General features: G+C 38.7%; 1 protein-coding gene across 6 annotated transcripts in view; it reads left to right on the plus strand.

Moving 5' to 3' along the window:
* The window catches only part of HERC4 (HECT and RLD domain containing E3 ubiquitin protein ligase 4), a 37,427-nt gene extending 23,412 nt beyond the window's left edge, over window positions 1-14,015 (plus strand). For 4 of the 6 annotated variants that reach the window (XM_062630486.1, XM_062630485.1, XM_062630484.1 and 1 more), the window contains exons 16-26: window positions 549-665; window positions 3,285-3,308; window positions 3,794-3,892; window positions 5,761-5,928; window positions 6,053-6,196; window positions 7,571-7,737; window positions 8,164-8,230; window positions 8,460-8,542; window positions 10,685-10,868; window positions 11,443-11,545; window positions 12,637-14,015. In XM_062630486.1, the coding sequence (XP_062486470.1) occupies window positions 549-665; window positions 3,285-3,308; window positions 3,794-3,892; window positions 5,761-5,928; window positions 6,053-6,196; window positions 7,571-7,737; window positions 8,164-8,230; window positions 8,460-8,542; window positions 10,685-10,868; window positions 11,443-11,545; window positions 12,637-12,845 (1,365 nt within the window). In that variant the 3' untranslated portion in view covers window positions 12,846-14,015. Of the gene's footprint in view, window positions 1-548; window positions 666-3,284; window positions 3,309-3,793; window positions 3,893-5,760; window positions 5,929-6,052; window positions 6,197-7,570; window positions 7,742-8,163; window positions 8,231-8,459; window positions 8,543-10,684; window positions 10,869-11,442; window positions 11,546-12,636 lie in introns of those variants that run through there. The other 2 variants (XM_062630487.1, XM_062630488.1) reach the window with 2 other exon arrangements.
* The last annotated feature ends 8,115 nt before the right edge of the window (window positions 14,016-22,130 follow it).

The raw sequence follows: 22,130 nt of genomic DNA on the forward strand, positions 1-22,130 counted from the left end.
TTCTTAAACTTGTGCAAATACAGGAACAAGTATTTTTATCCATTATATATGTGAATATGTATATTCATCACTGTTTCTGTGAGATCATATGATGTTTCAAAGTGTCATAGAATCACAGAATCCTAGAATAGTCAGGGTTGGAAAGGACCTTAAGATCATGTAGTTCCAACCCCACTGCTATGGGCAGGGACACCTTCCATTAGACCATGTTGCTCAAGGCCCCATCCAGTCTGGCCTTGAACACTGTCAGAGATAGAGCATTCACCACTTATTTGGACAGCCTGTTCAGGTGCCTCACAGCACTATGTTGTGTGGTATTGTGTGCTCTGTTAATATACTTTTCTTTGCATCTTTTCTTTGATATTTTGAACAATCAATGTATCCTTGTCTTTAACACTGTTTTCTGCATTTTGGTAGGCACTGTTGTTTTTTCTGTAAGTTTTTTAGTAGCTGTGTCTGTGGTTGGTGTATCAAATTCTTGGAAAACATGAAAAATGTTCTTTTCAAAACTGTTATACAAAGCACTAATAACAAACTGCACTTCTTAGGTAAATGAAAGAGGACAAGTTATACAATATGACCGATTTTACATTCATGAGATACAAGATTTGATAGATATTAGAAATGACTATGTCAACTGGGTCCAGCAGCAGGTATTTGGAATGGTAAGTTGTGTTAGGTTTTGTTTGGGTTTTTTTTTGTAAGTGTTTCCCCTGTATTTTGTTTTGGTTTTTTTCCCCTTTAGAGAAGTCTGTTTTTTTTCTTCACAGATCACTGATGCTGGACAGACTCATGTCAGGTACTAGCAAAGAAAGAATTGCTAAATAGGCATGCTTCTTGTAGGGCATTATTCTTGGTACTGACACTGATCAACGTGTTCAATTAAAAAGTGATTTAGAATGCTGTTACTTGAGACTTGCCATGTCAAAAAAGTTAGGAAAATGATAATTCATGATAGCAAAACACCCTGGTAATCTGAATTGCTGTATAAAATAGGTTCTGTTATTGAGAAAGCTGAAGGTATCTTGGAAAACTAAGTCCACAAGCATAATAGGGACTTACAGGGGATGAATAACTAGACAGACATCCTAGCTGGGGGAGTGAGTAAGTGAGTGGCTCTGTGGTGCTTAGTTGCTGCTGGGGTTAAGCCATGATATTAACATAGTTTTCTACTGTGAGTATAACAAGAACAGAGATAATTAATTCCTGGATCTGTAAACAGAAGAGTGATAAGTGGGATTAAATTAATGCCTGTACAGAGAATTAGTGAGTTGGATAGGAATTTACCACACAGTTCTTTGATTTACGCTTTGGAAGAATATTGAGAAAGCTAATATGCTTTTTCTAGCCACATAAGTTTAATTTTTTTGCAGCAGTACCTGGAAGGTGCTCATCATGGGAAACCTACTTTTGCTGTATTTTATGAGTACAAAGCAAGTGATGCCATCTCCCAAAGAATTAAAATTGTAAAGTAACAGCAGCAGGAAGATTGGGGAGTGTAAAGAAATAATGAGTCAGTATTGGCAGTCATGACAGACATTTGTTTCAGTCAGAGTTGTCTGAAGACATAACCAGTGTGTGATATAAACTGGTGTTGATAGCTAAGAGGGGTGGTACACTAAATGAGATGTGGAAGCTATGGATAAGCATTGCAGGGCCTTAGAATTAGGGACAGGCTGTATATTTGGAACAGAGAAGCATATGCCAATGAAGGGTACAGAAGTTGTGGAATTTAAAAATAATGGTCTTTGTAACTGTGCTTTAAGTGAATGTAAACAAACTCAAATTGCATGTCATAATTGGGGAAGAAAATACTGAATATAGGAAAATGAGAACTGGAAAACTGCCTTATAATGGAAGTCTTAAGAACCATTTGTTATTTAAATCTGAAGACTGAACTTGACATTACTGTGAAAATACTAGGTACTAAATTTCCTTTTAATCATCATTTTGTCATTTATTTGTGTAGTTTCAAGTTTAGCAGAAAACATTATTCCGATTTATGATAGGACTGGAAAAAAATAATTCCATGGCCTTAGTCAGATCTCCTTCCTAAATGGTTTTGATGGCCTTGTTCTCCCTTCATATCAGCTAGTTTCCTGTGTTCTTGCTTTTAAAATTATAAGAAACCCTACTTGCCTATTGAAACAGTAATAATAAATCAACATTTCATTTGCTGGTCTAATTTTTACTGTCATTACTTGAGGCAAAACTGTTTGCTTAGTTCCTTAATTAAAATGTGGAGGGTAAAATATAGAAGAAAAGAGAATCTGAGAAGTATTCAGAGTATTCTCAGAGAGAAACTTGGAAAAAAAACCCTCTTCTTCTTTCAACGAGAGAAAAGGGGGGGAAGGGGGGAAACAAAGGAATGAAATGATGGAACTATTGATTTGAAGAGGTATTCTTGAGATATAGCTTAAAGGAACTGAGAAAAAACCATTTGAATTAGAAATGAATAATGGTATATACAGTAGGAGTGCAAAATTGCATAAATCTGTGATGAGTTTGGTAATCAAATCTGATGTTTCTTGGAGGAATTAAGGATACAGATAGAAAGTATTCTGGCCATCTCTTTCTCTGAGCCATGGATGCCTAGATATTTGACTTGTTAGTCTTGTATATATAGTCAAATTTAAAAAGTATTAGTTTGTCATGACTTTTTATTCTGTTTGTTCTCTGCCTGCTAGGTAGAAACAGACTTAGCTTTCAGTGGAGGATAAGGAGGGTACAGCACCAGATGGATAACTTAGTTTCTCGGCTTGTTGTGGAAGTCTCCACACAGTCCCAATGATATATATTGGCCTGTCTCAAATTTCAAGAGTCAATTTGTTTTCTTATACATTATAGACCAAAATAATTCTTCAGACTTCATGGTAAAGTGATGGGGTTCCTTTTTGGTTTTAAATTTTTACTCATTCAAGATATTATGCATTTCAGTTGACATACTATAGTCATCTGAGACTGAGTACACGTAGATAAATGCAAATGTAATTTATTAGTGTATGGAAGTAAACATTTAAAATCTTTACTTTTTGCATCCAAGAAAACACGATACTTCATTGGTCTTTTTTCTGAGGGCTGATACATAAGGTGTCAAAAAGGCATGGTTGTATTTGGTAGATTAATTAGAATGTTTATGGTTGATACTTCTCGGTAAACTTTCTCTTGGGGGGAACCTGTAGATAAATATTTTTATTTCTACATCAGAGATGAATAATTAATGCAGACACTAATGCTGCTTTTTCATCTTAATTATTGCTACCTTTGTGCAAATGCTGTCATAGGATGTCAACCATGGATTAACTGAGGTAAGATTGGTTGCAGTCTGATTTCTTTTGCAAAATATAAGGAAATCAGAAATACGAATGTCAAAGATTGTCTTGTGTGTTCTGTTGGGTGTAAAGCTCTTGGTTAGCACAACTGTAATCTGAAAATGTTTTTGTGGAGCAAAAATATGTAATTCTTTGTACTGTAAATGTAGAGCAGCATTTGAAAACAAGGACTACTTTGATAATACCCACTAGCTGTGATAAAAGTTCTGAAATTAATATGTATCAAGTGAGTGTGGTGTTTGTGTGTGGGTTGGTTTTTGTTTTGTTAGCTGAAGTATTAAATATTTGAAAATCTACCTAATTTTCCTAAGATGCTTTTGTCTTTCATTGATGATGAGTAAAGATTTTTTTCTCTTTGTAGTAAAATCTATGTATTAAATGAGCACCATTTTAATGGCTTCTTTAACTATAATTGTGTTTTTTAAATAAGCAGAGATATGACACAGTTCTTTTCATTGTAGTTAACGGATATTCCTGTTACAATTTGCACATATCCATTTGTATTTGATGCCCAGGCAAAGACAACTCTCCTGCAAACAGATGCAGTCATACAGATGCAGGTAAGAGTCTCAGTTTTTAATGTTGTGAATATTAGTTAGCTAGTCGGGGGCTTTGGGATGTTCCTGGTGTTGGTGGGTTTTGTTTGGTTCTTTTCTTTGTTTGAACTCTCTGTAATCTCTTCTGCCTAAGAATGATGGAACTAGTTTTAATCTTGGGGTGTGTACATGATAGAAGCTAGTGGCTTTGTGGGTTTGAGATCTCAAGATTGTTTATTAATTGTATGATTTTCTAAGGAACTTCTTTTTCTTTCATGAATGAGAGAGCTTTTTTTGAGGTGTTAACAACCCATAGTACATGTGTAAAAAAAAAAAAAAAAAGGTAAACAACAACACTAAAGGCAAACAAACCACCAACCTACAAAAAAAACCCAGCCATCACCCCCAACCAAAAAAAAAAAGCCAACCCCACCTTCCATATGTGCAGACTTTAAATTGTATATATATATACAGCCTGGACCTGGAAGTCTACCTGTCTTGCTAGAGGCGGCAGCCAGTTACAGTTAATTTTAATTTCTTCTCTTGATGGCATTTAGGAGCTATTGCTGTTCTTAAGATTAGTTAGTATCAGCAATATGTTGGAACCACGTGAATATCTAGTGCACACCTAATTTCTTTTTTCATCTGTCATAACCACCCTCAGGGTGCTGCTAAACTCTGAAGTCTGATCAGTGTCTGCAAGGCAGTTGAAAAGAAGTTTATCATGAAAATCTAGCATCTACTTGGGACAGTTGGAGTAGGTTCCCTAATCTTGCAGTTTACGATAGTTTTTTGGCTCTTTTCCTGTTAAATGTAATTATATGTTACTTCTAATTTGTTCACTTCTGTTTCAACTAGAGACTTTCCTAGAGATACTTTATACAAATAATTCTATATCTTGACCCATATCTATTGTCTAGAGGTAGATGCACTAGACAACCCTAAAGTAGCTGAGAGTATGTGTTTTTATGATTTTATTGGTAGAGCTGAAAGCAGTGGTGAGCTATTCTTTTGTTCAATGTTTGGAATTTTTTGTGTCTATATAATCCATATCTGTTCAGCTGCTGTAAAGGTATAATAAATCATATTCTTAAAGGAGGAATGAAGGGAGGCCACTGCAAAAGTAACAGCAGTAAGAGCAGCATTCCTTCCCCCCATGTTTATAATGTTTAACATAATAAAACTTATTGTTCTGAGTCTGAATTGAAATAGAAAAGTCATGCACAAGTAATGAGCTCATTAGGAAAAGTGCTAGCTTGGTTTTGTAGTTCATAATAAACATAGTTTATTATGCCTATGGTTAACACAAATGTTTGATGAATTCAGGGAAATGTTCACATTGGGTTTTCCTACAAGCAATTACGTAGTGTTAAAACACACAAACTTTCAAGAGCCCTAGGTTGTGTTCAGAACATTTGCAGTAGTGTTTAGTTTTTGAACAGCTAATACAAAAATTAAAATACAAATTAAATAGATGAGCAATCACTTTTCATTCTGTGAATTAGCTTTTAATGGATGTTTTAATGTCAGATTTATGTTAAACAGCTTATTCTTCATTAGATGAAGTGCAGTGTTTTTTTCTTCCTTTTCTTACCAAACAGTATTTTGACTGGAATGTCCAGACCTGTATTGTAAGAGTTCCCTGAGCATTTGCTAAGACTTCCTGAATATTAGCAATGATGAGGCTAATGGGTAAAGGAAAAGAGTTTTCTGACAAGAAACATTTCCTTAGATAAAAGGAATATAAAGAAAATTTGGGCAAATTCATTAGCTTTCACAATAGCTAATCCCATTCATGTCTTCTGCACCGCTTAAGACCACACTGATGGCTATCTAATGTTGACAGGAATCTTATCTTACCTACTGACACTTCCACTTTGTTTTCCTCCCAGATGGCTGTTGATCAGGCTCACAGGCAGAATTTGTCTTCTCTTTTTCTGCCAGTATTTGAATCTGTCAACCCATGCTTGATATTAATGGTACGGAGAGACAATATTGTAGGAGATGCTGTGGAAGTCCTAAGGAAAACAAAAAACGTAGACTACAAGAAGCCACTCAAGGTATTATCAGTACATATTGCTTAAAGTGTCTTTCACTGCCATGCAAGTAACTGAGACTATTTTTGGACAATTCTTGTTTCACAATGTGTTTTTAATTCAGTGCTAACTGAATTGTGTATTTCAGGTTATTTTTGTAGGGGAAGAAGCTGTTGATGCTGGAGGTGTTCGGAAAGAATTTTTTTTGCTCATCATGAGGGAGTTGCTTGATCCCAAATATGGAATGTTCAGGTATTATGAAGAGTCCAGACTGATCTGGTTCTCTGATCAGGTAGGGTGAGATCTGTGGTCATTAATTTTCTTTTGACTTACAATATTTACATTTATAATGAATGAACATAGTAGTTTGTGATAGTTTTATTTCAAGAGGAGAAGCTGCAGTCGTCTCAAAAAAATGTTCATTTTTGTCACTGTGTTGTGGTTCAAGCCCAGCTGGCAACTCAGAACCACACAGCCCCTCACTCACTCCCCCAGTTCTTCCTCCTCCCCTCTCCTGGAGGGATGGAGAGGAGAATTGAAAGAATGTAACTCCCATGGGTTGAGATAAGAACAGTCCAGTAACTAAGGTATAACACAAAACCACTACTGCTGCCACCAATAATAGTAATGATAAGAGAAATAACAAGGGGAGAGAATACAATCACTCACCACCCTCCAACCAATATGCAGCCTGACTGGAGCAGTGATCTTGCCCTTCCGGGTAACTCCCTCCAGTTTATATACTAGGCATGACGTGCTGTGGTATGGAATACCTCTTTGACTAGTTTGGGTCAGGTGTCCTATCTCTGCTTCCTCCCGGCTTCCCCTCCTCCCTGGCAGAGCATGAGACTCAGGAAGTCCTTGGTCGGAGTAAACATTACATAGCAACAACTAAAAACATCGGTGTTATCAGTGTTGTTCCCAGGCTGAAAGTCAAAAACAGAGCACTGCACCAGCTACTAAGAAGGAGAAAAATGACTGCTACTGCTGAACCTAGGACACATTGTTAGATCAAAACTTTTCCCTTCTGTTTTCCCTGTTCCTCACTTAGTCCTTACCAGTTGTCCCTAACACAGGCAAGTTTTGTAGGAAGAAGTGCCAGATAGAGTAAATCAGTTCCAAGAACAGGATCAGTATAAATGAAACTGGCAGAGATAAACTCTTGAAGTGGATGTTGAACAGGTCAGTGTTCAGTCACATTTATGGGTCCATTTTGTAGGTAGTCATCTAGTCATACTTTCCCAGAAGTTTTCATTCCTCTTTCAAATAAATGCACTCACTAGGGTGGCTATATCACAAATACCTGAATGTTAACATTTCCACAGTTGTGTTTTAAACCATGGCTATTAACTCCAAAGGAGTCAATAGTCAGCTCCTTCTCACAGAAATTGTTTTTTGTAAAAATTTATGCATATTTAAGACTGAATAGTGCAGTAATAAGTCACTGGCAAAGCCAGAGTTATGTTTCCTTAGGTTTCAGTGTCTCTCAGCTGGTTAAAGCTTTAGGCTGTTTTCCCCAATACTTACGTCTACATACAGAGTTAAAGAAAATATAAATTAAACTCACTCAGATTATACTGCACTTTACACTTTTTTTTTTCCTGCACTCTATAAGATTAAAATAACCTCTTTATTTTAAACCATCTTGTCTGTTTTCTGTTCTTAGACCTTTGAAGACAGTGACTTGTTTCATTTGATTGGTGTTGTCTGTGGGCTAGCAATATATAATTTTACTATAATAGACCTTCATTTCCCTTTGGCTTTGTACAAAAAGCTTTTGAATAAGAAACCATCCCTGGATGACTTAAAAGAATTAATGCCAGACGTTGGCAGGTAAGTGAAAAAGAAAAATGAGTATTAATAGGAATTAATTTTTAATTCAGCATTTTCTTTCAAGAGCATAAAGAGAATGTGTTATTTTCACACCAACAGGATAAACAGCGTGTCATTTGAGAAAGGATGCATGCTGTTGTTAAACACCTGCTTCTAAATGCTTGGGTTTAATATTTGTGTTTTCTGTTTTATTATCCTACAGTAATTTTAGGGTAAAATAATATTTGAAATTCATACCTTTACGTTTTAGCCATTAATTAAAAGGAAATAACACTACAAAGTGCAAGTTAATGGGCTAATAAAGTAACAGTAGAAAGATTTTATTATATTTTTTTTACTTGGATTATAAAAGCATAAAGAATGCTTCAGAACAAGAAGTTAATCTTTCTTTCCACTGATACAAGTAATTTGTAATTTATTTTGCAGGGGAATGCAACAGTTACTGGACTATCCAGAGGATGACATAGAAGAAGCATTTTGTCTTAATTTTACTGTAAGTTTTACAAAGTTCTTGAAATGTTTCTGATCAAGCTCATCAGAAGTATTATCTATCACCATCTGTTAGAACTGCCTCTGATGGAGTGTTTGAGCAAAAGCATCAGCTGCTGATTTGCATGAATTTTAGCATGTGCCTGCTGTTCATTGTGCTATTAGCTAAGTGGTGGGAAGAAGTACAGTATGCAGTAAATACAATTTGTACTGTTCTTGTTTGTTTTAAATAGATCACTGTGGAAAATTTTGGTACAACAGAAATTAAAGAGCTTGTTCCTAATGGTGCTGATGTTCCTGTAGTCAAACAAAATAGGTGAGTTTTATGGGTTACAGGGTAGTTCAGTGTTGCTCTCTGTGTTGGGAACATAACTGGACTGCAATAAGTATCCTGTACCAAGCTGTTACTCTAATGTTGGAGGCAAAACTGCTTTAGTTTTTTGCCAAGCTGTTCTCATTTGTATTGTTAAAATAGCTGTTGTATTGTATTGACACTGCAACAGGTTGCCCAGAGAGGTTGTGGATACCTCATCCCTTGAGTGTTCAAGGCTAGGCTCGAATGGGACTTGGAGCAACCTGGTCTAGTGGAAGGTGTCACTGATTCTTTATTTAAGGTTTTGTCAGTTGTGGAGAGGCTATCTAATTTTACTCAGAATGTGTAATACTTCTTTTTCACTTTGAGCTTAGAAATATTTTGAAGCTCTTTATGGTCCATTTTGACTACATGATCTTCATTTTCTAAGATTAAAAATAGTCATGATTCTGCAGGAATGTAATTGGAATTTAGTGCGTAATGTTTGAAAATTCAACCTTGGTGCAATTATTTATTAGTATGCAAACTACAAGTGTGTGGTATCTATTCATATATGAAATATTATTTCAGAGAAGTGTCCCATTTATAGACCAGATAAATTGTTATCTAGTGCTATTGTTGGAAGAGTGTTTGAGAGGTGGGATTCTTATATATATACATGTATAAATCTGGTGGTTTGTCCCTTTTTTTGCAGAATACTACCATTTTCATATCTCTCTTTGTCAATCCTCTCATATTCCTGTCCTTTAATCTTGGTGAATTCTCTGTGCTTTTACTTCTCCCACAGTAAAGGGAGAATCAAATGGCAAGAGCATACTCTGAGAACAGAATGCATCTAAGTTATGCATGGTAGGAACGAGGGAGGAAATGTACCTCTAGGCATGTTCCTAGAGGGCAAATTTTTGGCAGCACTTTTTTATAACTGGCTCATTTTTTTTGTAACTTTCCTCCTTTTAGAGGAAAGAGTTTTGGCGGGGTGGGGGTGGGGTGTGTTTGTATGGGTGGTTTTTTAAAATCCTTGCCGTAAAGCTGGGGATATATCATTTTGTGGTACTTCAACATGATAGTTTTGAAATTCCCTGGTGTTGGTCTGGTGGTCTGTCACCAAGTGGCAGTAAAATCGGAGTTGAATTACAAGAAAATTTCCAACGTGTCCATGTAACGTATGCAGCACTGTCATCTGCTGTCTGGGACCAGTGAAGAATTTCTGAAAATCCAAATATTCCATGATGCTTGAATTCATTTTTAAAAATACTAGCAATTAGTTTATTACTATGAATTATCTCTGGATCAGCCTTTTCTTCCAGGGTTAGTATAATACTAAGTTACCTACGTCTCTGCTAATTACATGGTGCACATAAAATGGGTATTTCATTGAGCACTGGAAGAGAAGGACTGTGATTCACCACTCCCTCAGTTCATCTTCAGTATTTTCAGTTCAACCATTTTAATAGATGTATCATCAAAATGTGTTCAGATAATTATTTTTTTTTAATTGTTGGTGATGCTTATTTGAGTACTGTGGATGTTGTTCAAATACTTTGGGTTTCCACAAAGAATGAGTTTTTGGTAGGGTAACTAATCTATAACTGAAGTCACTCTGCCAGTGTAGAAACTTACAATGTTAACTAGGATTGATTAAAAGGTAATTAACTGATCTTTCTGCTGTAGAGGATTCAAATGTCTGTTTGAAGTTGATTTGCATTTTTAGTGCAAATTAACTTTTTAAAATACAGCACAGCTTGACTAGTCAGTTTCAGGACGCTGCATGTAATTCAAGCCTTTAAGCTTGTTGCCATTCAGTCCGATTTCACTGCAGTGCATACAAATGAGAAAAATGGTTACAGTGCCTGAAATAACACTAAAAGTTACTATTTTGCTGTTGCACATTATGGACTCTTTGTTAGAGTGCATGGTGGGTGTTAGAGGGCGTGGTGGGTAAATACATTTGTGTCATTTTCATTGAGGTTATCTTCATGATGGCTGTAACGTGAAGAAGATCATGTAATATGGTCCTTTTTGCTTCACTTCCTATGCTGTGTTCTATACAGAGGTGGCTCCTGTTTTATTGGTAAAAGGGTGACACATGCTTTTTTTTTTTTCCCCTTCTCCTTCAACAAAATTTATTTTTTCTTCTCTGTACAGGCAGGATTTTGTAGATGCATATGTGGATTACATCTTCAATAAATCTGTGGCTTCCTTGTTCGATGCATTCCATGCAGGCTTCCACAAAGTATGTGGAGGTAAAGTTCTTCAGCTCTTTCAGCCCAGCGAGTTGCAGGCAATGGTGATTGGGAACACAAATTATGATTGGAAAGAGTTGGAGAAGGTAAGAACCATGGTTAGCTATTTGTTTCACATGCTTTTGCATCTGGAAAAGAATAAAACGTGTTCTTTTGAGTTCTGTTTTCATTAATATGACTTCCAGCTTTGATTGGGTTGACTGCATGAGTAAGGAAATTTTCCTCCCCCCCTTTCTTTTTTTTTTTTACATGTCAGTGAATGAAGACACTAAAATATCATTTTTACCTTCCTGCTTAAAGTTTGTCCATCTAATTTCTGAAGGAAATCAGACTTAGAAGAAGAAAGATCCACAGAACTAAATTGTAGCTCTAGATAATGTGTTACATTAGAAGGGGGAAGTGAAAAAAACGCATATAGTTTATACAAGTAAATATTCTTGATTGCCGAAACTCACTGTCAAACTTTTCTACTTTATTTGGATTGAATATGCTTTGGAGAACCTGCATCTGTCTGTATAGTTGAAGTCAGAGTGAACAGCTGAAGAAAAACAATGTCACTTGCAGTATCCTTTTACACAAACCACATTCATTCTACTTTAATGTCAGATTATCCCACTAATTCTGCATGCAAACAATAACCCAATTTCCTGCTCATTTTAGAATACAGAATACAAAGGAGAATACTGGGCAGACCATCCTACAATTAAAATATTCTGGGAGGTTTTTCATGAGCTGTCTTTGGAGAAGAAAAAACAGTTTTTGCGTAAGTATTTGAAACTACTTTGCAGAAGTTGCTAACTGAACAGGAGCACTGTGATTTTAGGCCTGATAAGGCCTGATGAGAGGGCAGATGTCCATATCTGTCTGTAATGTGATCAGTTTTATTTGGAAGGAAAAAAAAAAGCAGAAGAAATTGATTATGAGCTTGTTTCTGATTTTGCTGGGGTTGCCCTGAGTAATTCTGGGTGGTGGGAAGTTACAAGATCACAGTATACCGGAACAGCATTGAATGCAAGAACGAAAACAAAATCAAACGCCTGCCCCCCCTCCCAAATCCCTCCAAAATCAAACAAAAAAAACCCAAACAAACCCCAAATCACCTAAAACCCCAGCAACCTAAACTGCTGGTGTCATCTATGTTGTGACTAGGAATTCTTTTCTCTTTTTTGAGCTAAGATTCACATTCTTCATTATTTTTCTTTCATTACACGTAAGTTGAATTTTGGAGCCATAGCTGGTTGTTAATACATCATGGTACTGATACGAGCACAGAAGTGCAGGGAAGAGAAAGTTATTGAAGCTTCCTGTGAATGAGCATTGTTGAGAATAGATCATAGATTAGTTTTGAATTCAGATAAACTTCATATTGTACAAACTAATTCCATGTATTTACAGGATATGTGCAAGTGCTCAATAAAGGTTTAGCTAGTGGATTTTAAATAACAAAGTCTGATGTATGAAGAACCTCCTGTTTTCTCTCTCTTTTTTTTTTTTTTGTGGTGGTTCTTGGGTGCCTTTTTTTTGCCTTTTTTCTTTTTTTTGCTTGGTTTGGGTTTTTTGTGGTTTGGTTTTGGCTTTCAGGTTTTTTTTTTCTTTTTCCTAAGACTGGTTTCCTATGTTAAAATTGTTTTCCTTTATATATCACCTGTTGTGTTACAGTTAAGAGTCCATGTGTGAGCTAGAGATGGGGTTAAATAATTATTCCGTGGTTTTCAAACTTAGTAGAACAACTTCAATGTGAAAAGCTAACCCTTGTTGGAATAATTAAAAAAATGCAAACAGTGACTGGAAGAGTAGATATGACAGAGACCATCTTAAACTACTTTCAAGATATTGTGTGTTTTTTCTTGGCAGTGTTTCTGACAGGCAGTGATCGTATTCCAATTCTTGGAATGAAGTGTCTTAAGCTAGTCATCCAGCCAACAGGAGGTGGAGAAGATTATCTTCCGGTAGCTCACACTTGCTTTAATCTTCTTGATCTTCCAAAATACACAGATAAAGAAACCCTGAAGTCTAAATTGATCCAGGCTATAGATCACTACGAAGGTTTCAGTTTAGTATAACTTCAGAAATGAGAGTTCTGTGTAACGTGGGATCATTAAACTAACTCTTTGTGTCTTTCTTGTGGTGGTAAGTTCAGTGGATTAAATGATTGAGTTGATAATATAACTGATTATTTGAGAAAATGTTCAGTGGTACGGATATTCATGGGAGCCAAAACACATTAACAAAAATAAGGAACTGTCTTAATACATGCCTTCTTGTACAGAACCATGTGGGTTTTGCCATCTTACAATAAAAACAAGAATATTGTGAATGGGAGTCAAGTTTCACTAACATGAATTAACATTTCTCCTTATGCAAACAATTTGGCGTGTGAGTGCATGAGAGACTTGCTTAAGTTTTTCAAATCACCTAGTAAGAACATTTAACTTTTTCCCTGATAAATTCACTTGGTAACTTTTCATTTTGTAAATAATAAATTTTTTGTGATAAAATAATTATGTTCCAATAGCATTATGGTTTCTATTGCTTGTAATTGAATATGAGCTTATTTTATGGCTTTTAACAGGAAAAAAAAGTGACTACTCTGATTTCTGAAGATATATATTTTTCTGATTTGTTTTAAGAACCTTAATACCAAAAGTGATTGTTTAAGAGACAGTCATCTTCACAATGTACAATCCATGAAGGAGTCACTTAGTGTCGATAAAAAAACTGCATACAATGGCATTTTCAGTATGTGGATGGACAAACTGACTTAATACATTGTTTTATTTTTAAGGACTGATTCTGTAATTAAGTGGACACAGTTACAAGAGGTTGATTTATCATTTGAAACCTCTGCAGCCATGTGTCAAGAATAAACCTTAAAAGAAAAAGATGCACCAGGCAGTCGTTGCTGTCAAGAGGTTAAACATTTATTTTTAAATGCTGAAAGCGTAGTTTATGGTTTCTAATAGAATTTTCACTTTTTTCCAGAAAAATGCATTTGAAATAACTCTTTAACACCCCCCTTCCCTTTTCTTAAGATTTTATTTTTAGTATAATTGCCCTGAGATGATTGTGCTTAGCTGGACACTTTTGGATTTGACTTTCCTTCTCTGGTTAAATTCCAGACTTTGTGGTGTTAATGCATATGTGACTTGCAGCTGTGAAACAAATATTTATTTTTTTTAGATTTTTAAATGCAGTGAAAAAATTCAAGCTATAATAAAAAACTCAAATGAAAACCTTTGTTGGTTGATGTGTATGGATGCTTGCATCATGCATATTTCTTCAATTGGAGAGTAACTTTTGCATATATTAAATCAAGAGTACAGCTAGGATACCAAGATCTCAATTGAAAAGCAGAGAAATTAATTTGTTGTAATAAATTGTATAAAACCTGCAGTTTCTGTGCTGGCAGGAGATGTGGATAACATACAAAGTGGTTGGTACAGTGAAAATAATTCTCTTTTCCTTAACACTGTGTTTTTACAGCTTTCTCGTGCAGTGTCACCTCTAGTAATATCTTTGTATGCAGCCCATACTCTGTCTTTTCCAGCATTTGTTATCTGGTTGGGAAATTCTCCCTCTTGTGAAAAACAAGAAAAGAACAAATATTTAAGCAGCTTAATCTTACTTACAATACATGGAAGAAAGAAAAGGAGTGAAAATAAAGTATTATTCCTCATTTTACCAGGTAATATTGAAACACTGTTTTTAAATTGTGAAACACCAAGATTGCAAAGGCAGATATTTCAAACTTGAGACGTGGCTGATGTAAAGCTGTCGTCTGGGTTTTATTCTTGTGTTTTACGCAGTCAGGAGCTGGGTTTTTTTTCTATGGGACTCTTGCTTCATTCAGTGTACACAGTTGATGATGTTCACTGAGGTTTTTTTTTAATGCTTAATTGTGCAGGTCCTAATTTAGTTTGTATGATCTAAACCCAGCACTGTATATATGTATTTAATTTTGCTATGGGACTTTCTCAGATTATTGCTGTATTGGACTTTTCACCAATATTAGAATCATAGAATCATAGAATAGTTAGGGTTGGAAAGGACCTTAAGATCATCAAGTTCCAATCCCCCTGCCGTGGGCAGGGACACCTCACACTAAACCATATTAATCGGAAAGATGAGTAATATTCTGATCCTGTAGATAGGAGGGTCTGAGACAGAATCCAAGTCATAGTTATTGGACACTTGCCAATTTTTGGTGCCTAATTTAGGATGTACTAGAGAGCTTGGATGTCCTTTATCTTTCAAGTGCAGTTATTGTTGACTAAAACTGCTGTGGCAATTACTTCATGTTACTGCAAAAGTTTCTGCAGTATCAGCAAGTCATGTTTCTTACTGTCTTGGAACATTAGGAAGTGTTGGGAGGTTCAGGAGGGGTGTTGAATGTTTGGTTAAATGTCATGTTTGGAACCCATTGGCAGAGCAGGGCTAGAGTCATTTTCCTCAGGACAGCATTCACCTGAGACTTTCTGTAATTTTGGCCTTGATTTTGTCCACAGCTGCAAGCAATGGAGTTGGGTCCTACAGAGCATGGTTGTATTTGCTAAATGCTCCTGATTATCTTGCAGGTGTTAGCACATTCTGTGCAGCGAGACAGGTGCCCTGTGGCAAAACAGACATTATCTACATAACAAGGTAAAAGACTTCTATGTAGTACTAGAGTTATTGCTAGTTATTATATTACTTCCTTCAAGCATTTTAATGCTTTCTGCAATACTTACAGTGCTGTTAGTTCTGTTAACAGTCTTAACGGCCTTGTGAAGGATCTCTGCAGAAGTTGTACTCTGAAGTGTTTTTTCTGGCTGGAAGAAGGTGGGCAAGTGTCATTTTGCGTACACTATTCGATGCTGTGCATCATGTGAGATACGGGGGAAAACAAATCCCTTCCATATTCTTAGCTAAAGTATTCATGGTGTTGATGAAGAAAGCCTAGGGCCTTCCTCCTTGTCAAATCTCCAATTAGGAAAGCTTAAATGCCACTTTTAAAAAAAGGTTTATGCAGGTAACTGAGGAATAGCAGTAGTTTGGGCTGCAGTGGGAGCAAAATTTGCAAAAATTCAAAATCTCTGAAGTATTTTCATTTGATAATTAGATTAGCATTTTGCTAAAGATCCGGGATTATCACTGGGGAATGCCAGTTACATGTCAAATTTATATCTCTGTTGTGGTTACTAAAGGACTTGTCATAGAGGTGCAGTCATGTACTAGGTTTATTGTACCCATCACATTAGTACAGGGTTGAAGGTTAAATTTGTATGACAGAAGTACACAGGCTGTTTCAACTACATGTACAGCAGAAGTGTGTCCCTCCTGTTCCAGGGAAAATCTAAAAATGTGGTTGCCCTACGTGTAGAACTATTAAAGCAACGAGCCCTGCTTAAGCGTAATGACTTGTCTTCTTTGGCTCTTTATGGGAGTTACTGCTAATAAGGTGGTTATTAATGTAGGACATCAAACTGCTATTTTAAAAAGGAATTTAATTCATCACATTGCTCTCTGTTGCAATAATCTTGATTTGTCAGGAATAGATGAAGTATAGTGAATGAAATTTAAAGAGTTTTTTATTTAAAAGCACAGGAGGTTCTGCAGTTAAATACTTGTAAATACTTAAAAGCTTTCTTTTGATAATAATAATACAGGGTTTGGCATGATAGACTTGTGTATATACTGAGTGTTACAAGAATGGCTGTGTTGACTTTCTCCATTGTGCAACCAGACCTATGTACTTGTGTGTTCTGTGTACAAATGTTTAACTCGGTTCTTGGGGGGGGACAACAAAACATTTGTTTCCCTTGAAAAGTGATAGTTCCTGTTGATTACCAAGTGGGTATTCCTTAATTGGTAGGTCAGGCTTGAGTTTGGGTGGGTCAGTTTGTTTTTCAATATGCTGTTCAGGTTTATGTTGAGCACGTTTGGAACAGTAACTTTAAAAATTTGGGCTTTGAAAGCTCAGAGCATCTGTGATCACCTACCATAGCCAGATCTATTACCATACCTTAAAGCCTCGAGAAATCCCTGTGACTGTTTTCCTGGAATACACTACCTGGAATACCCACAGGTCTCTTACTGTCAGTAGACTGAACACTCTGAGCACATCCCTTGGCTTTGACCATACTTCACTGATCTTTTACAAAACAACGAAATAACATTTTGCTGATGCATGGAGTGTGATCAGAGAACATCTGTGGGTAGCAGTCAGCATAATTTTTCCTCTCCAGCCAAAGGCACTTGCGTCAGTCTCAGATTATTAGAAACAAAAATGAGGTTTGTGAATCTTGTGCCACATACAAACTGCAGAGCTATTATGTTCAGCATAGTGTGTGTGGTGCTAATGGAGATCTTTATCATACCAAGACTCCAGGGTGAGCTTATTGACAGGTCATACCCTGAGCATGTGAATCCCACTGGGCAGTTCCTCTAAGGGCTGTGCATGTCTACAGGTACTCACTCCTCTCCCTCACATGCCTGATCCCATGAGGAATTGCAGTGAGGAAACAAAAGGTGAGTATTACGTGAACACTTTGAGTTGAATAGAGTGTGAAAGTTCAATTTAGTTCCCTTTTTTGAACAAATATACAAGCTTTTTCATTAGAAGAAACAGGGCTGTTAGACCATAGCTAAAACCCAACTTCCTATAGAATATTTGCCATGACTTTGAAAAAAATTAAAGATGAAATTAATTCAATTATTTGTGCCTTAATTCTGCACAGAGGTGATGTTGGTGCACCTGCTAGCAGCAGTGCTTGAGTATGGGGGGAGCTACACCTAGCATCTCAACAAACTTGAGGCTCTCCACTGGCAAGGTATGAATGTCCTAAGGCACTCTGAGTTGCCAAGATTAAATTGGCAATAGCAAAGGGTGAGGGTAACCGAGGAGATCCATTGTATCTTTAGATGAGAGCATTGCTGGAACAAGCCCCCAGCAGTTTGGGGTGTTCCCTGGTGCCCATGCACTGGCTGTGCTCAGGGTCCAGCACTGCAGCAGGCTGCACTGGGGCAGTGGTCAGAGGGCCCGGTACCCAGCAGTGCGTTAAAGGTTCTGTAGGCCCCTCCCTGTCGGTGGCCTGCAGCGAATGCCTAGAGCAGTGCGAAAGATTGGGGTAAGAAGGCAGTGATGCTCCATTGTAGGGACTGAGAGCGATCATCTTTACCATACACTGTTTCGGGAGTAGTTGCTGCGTGGAGCCCAGCACGGGGATGCGAGGCAGCTTATATAGAACAGCTGCGGGGCATGAGGGGGCTGGGTCGGTGTCGGCGCCTTCGAAGGCGGCTTTGCGCGGTGCTCCTGGCAGCCCGAGCAGCCGAAGCGGGAGCGCAACGGTGTCGGGCTCCTGGAGGCTGCAGCGGCTGCTTTCGCTGGTGTTGCAGCATCCCATCCTAAATCCGACCGCTGCTGGAGCCGGGCAGTCACCGCGGGCTCACCTGACGGGAGCAGCGCAGCGTTGAAGCGCTTCCCCTGGCCGGCAGGAGGCCGCTCACCAGCACTCGCGCTTCCCTGAGTAAGCCGTATGGAGGGTGCGTGTAAAGCCAAGCAAGGAGCTGCCGCCGCCCGGCCCGGCGTCCCCTGGACTCTGTCCCGTCCCGCTGGTTTCTGGAACCGCCGTGGTAGGCGGCGAGTGGTAAGAGGGGCCGGGGTGCGGGTGCTGCTCTGCGCCGGCTCGGGATTCGGGTGGTAGGAGTGTGATCTGGTTATCCCGGGCTCCGAGTGAGCCACCTGCGTGCTGTGGGAAAGTGGATCCTTCTGCTGGTGCTGTGCTCGGAAGCGGTGCTTTGTTGTTTGGCAGTACTGTGAATAACAACTGAAAGGTGTTTGTGTGCTGGTTTTAAGGGCTTTGTGATTGTGTTTCCTTGTGGCTTTCAAAAACTCATAGGGAGTATCTGGAAGCTGTGACTCCATTTGTAGTTTGCCTGTGTTTGCTCTGTCAGTGGCTCCCTCACAGGGGACACTGGTGCAGGGGCAACTCTGAGAGGGGCTGGGCTGCATCCCAGGGCCGTAGGGTGGCTGGCAAGGGAGGGTGGTGTGTCCCTGCCTCTATGAGAGGAAAACGAGCAGTCCCAGGTTTGTGTCTCTTAAGAAATTTAGTCCTGTGAAGACCTATGGTGATGTATCTGCTTCCACCATCTCCAGGGCAGGATGAACATGCACATGGGATGTGCCTTATGAGTGTTTGCTTGGTTTGGTTTTTAAAGATCCAGTATAAACAGCCCAAAGATCCAGTATAAATAGCCCTTCGAAGCTCTCTGTTTCTGTAACCCAGTACGGCAGTTGTCAGGTGACATAATTTCAGGTACAAACTTTCTCTACTTGTAGCTTACAGGAGAGTCTAGGGAGAGGAAAATACTCTTTTCCTTGGAATCCTTCTCAAGGAGCTTCAGGAGGCCTGTATCACCTGAATTTGACCAGTTCCTTTTTGAGGCCACTTTGAGCTCTCCCCAAATCAAGGAGTTCCACAGTTCCTGTGTGATTGTGTACTTCACTGCCTCTGCTTTCCTGCATGTTCAGCAGAATTGTCCTTCGTCTGTGTTCTGGTTTTGGTTGCGATAGAGTTAATTTTCTTCCTAGTAGCTAGTGCAGTGCTGTGTTTTGGCTTTAGTCTGAGAACAGTGCTGATAACACAGCAATGTTTTAGTTGTTGCTAAGTAGCACTTAACCCTAATCAAGGACTTTTCAGTCTCATGCTCTGCCAGCAAAGAGGCACACAAGAAGCTGGGAGGAAGCAGAGACAGGACAACTAACCCAAACTGCCAAAGAGATATTCCCTACCACAGCGCATCATGTGTAGAAACTGGAGGGGAGTTGGCTGGGAGGGGATGGATTTTTGTTTCTCTTTTTGTTGTTTGCCATCTCAACCTGCAGGTGTTTCCTTCTTTGGATTTGCCTCCCCATCCCACCTTTGAGTGTGGGAGGTGAAGAGGAGTGAGTGAATGGCTGGGATGGTAAATAGAAACTCCTTTCCCATCATGCACCATTGTTGACACCATTATTACTTTTCCTACTGAGCCCTAGCATCCTGTCTGTCTTTTCAGAACTGCTGAGTTAAGAGGCACTATGCTACAGGTACTGTTAGGGCTTCATAACTTGATGGGTTATAGTAGTGTAGAACCATTTCTTATGTAGTCATGGCCAGTTGTTTTAGCCTGAAATTCTACATTTTGAACTGGATTGTCTTTTCCAGTCACTCTGTAGGTAAGTATATTATGAAAATAATTGCAAATGCCTTTAGGTTTGACCATTCTGGTCTAGTATTTCAGCACTGATATTGAACCTGAGGGACCAAATGACATCTTCTGTCTTAAATGATTTTCAGATGGCTCCTGAATGCTGCTTTCGTTCAGACTTTCTGCTCTTGGAGCCCTCCCTGTTGGATGGTGTTTGGTGCTTTGCCATCACACCTTTTTTTTAAAAAAAAGGTATTTTCCACAGTCAAACCCCATGAATTAAAAATGTGCCGGGTTCAGGACAGAGCCATAGAGAATACCTGGCCATGGAAAAAATTAGTGCAAGATTTTAAAATACGGACTTCTTTTACATAACTTGAAATACTTCTGCAAGTCATTATTGTGATGAATTGTCGTGGTTTAAGTCCAGTCAGTAATTCAGAACCACGTAGTTGCTCACTCACTTCCCCCCTTCCTCCCCCTGGCTCCCAGAGGGATGGGGAGGAGAATCGAAAGAATGTAACTCCCAGGGGCTGAGATAAGAACAGTCCAGTAACTAAGGTGTAACAAACACAAATCACTGCTGCTACCACCAATAATAATAATGATAAGGGAAATAACAAGGGGAGAGAATACAACTGCTCACCACCCGCTGACCGATACCCAGCCTGACCCGAGCAGTGATCTAGACCTTCGGGTAACTGCCCCCAGTTTATATAATGGGCGTGACGTGCTGTGGTATGGAATACCTCTTTGGCTAGTTTGGGTCAGGTGTCCTGTCTCTGCTTCCTCCCGGCTTCCCCTCCTCCTTGGCAGAGCATGAGACTCACAAAGTCCTTGGTCAGAGTAAACATTACTGAGCAGCAACTAAAAGCATCGGTGTTATCAGTGTTGTTCCCAGGCTGAAAGTGAAAACACAGCACTGCACCAGCTACTAAGAAGGAGAAAACTGATTGCTACTGCTGAACCTAGGACACGGATGCATCAAAATAGGCTGGAAGGAGGAAGGAGCCTGGGGAATGGCACCATCTTATTAAGCAAATCCTTGTGCTTTTGCTTTTTTCAGTGTGTATATTTAATATATATATATGCTAAGAGGGATAAGGTGCTTTCATAGGGTGGTAATGCAAATGATGAGGGAGATAAGTCATCTTCCTTTTCAAGATTGTATGAATTGCAGCTGGAACTGAAGATGCTCTTCCATGCATCCAGATGAATTTCATCTGAGATACTAAATACTAAAAGCTGCAAGAGCAAATACTTCCTCATTTCCATTGTTTGCTGTATGATTGTTTTAAATGTTATTTAATGACAGCACCTTCACCACAGGGGAAGGATGATGTGTGAAGTGGAGGAATAAGGTGACACTTTGTTGTTTGGGGTTATGCTTCTGTTCAAATAATACTGGCAAAGATACAGGAAAGAACAAAAAGCAGAACTTCGTCAAAGTTCAGAAAAAGCTGCAGCTGTTTTATTCCAGAGGAAAAATGTTTTCAGGTCCTTTCAGAGTAATAAATTGATGGAGAAACATTCGTGTCAAAAATTCCTAAGTGTTTTTAATATTTCCTGGCTCAAGTTGTGAGTTTTGTAAATTTCTGTGTTTTTTTTTTTTTCTCTAAACCAAATGTAATTTGTGTTTGTGGGGTAGTGGTTCAGAAGTACAATGGAGCCATCAAAGTGGTAAGGTTTTACATAGTGGAAAGCCAACTGAACAGGTACAAGGGGAGAGGCTCTTGGTTGTACATGGGGGTCAGTATTCCTGTCGTCACAGGAAGCCATGGCACAAACCAGAGTGCCTGCCCAGAGCTCTGCAGGTGGAGCCTGGGCTTCATCTGCAGCCCAGGCAGGCAGGGGCACCCCTGCAGGGGAAACATGGGGTCTAACTGTCAGCATTGTGAAACAGAAGTGAAATGCTTGTGTCTGTGATGCCAGAAAGTGCCCCGAGCTCCTGCATGGCTCAGGTTCCTTTACAGGGACCTTTTCCTGGATGTGGCTGTGTAGGGTCAGGGTGGGTGAGGCAAGTGGAAGAAGTGAAGGAAGCTTTGGGCTAGGCAGAGAAAGGGTGGCAGAGCTGCATGGTCCTGCAGCACAAGCAGAAAGAAGCACTCTTTGTTCAGCACAGACAGCTGAAGTTAACTTGGGATTTGAAAGGAGAAAAGTAGTTTTTGTGAAGGACAATGTTG

Source organism: Pezoporus occidentalis, unplaced genomic scaffold (assembly GCF_034315485.1).
Source record: "Pezoporus occidentalis ecotype Australia unplaced genomic scaffold, CSIRO_AGI_Poc_V1 ctg352, whole genome shotgun sequence".
Taxonomy (NCBI): domain Eukaryota; kingdom Metazoa; phylum Chordata; class Aves; order Psittaciformes; family Psittacidae; genus Pezoporus; species Pezoporus occidentalis.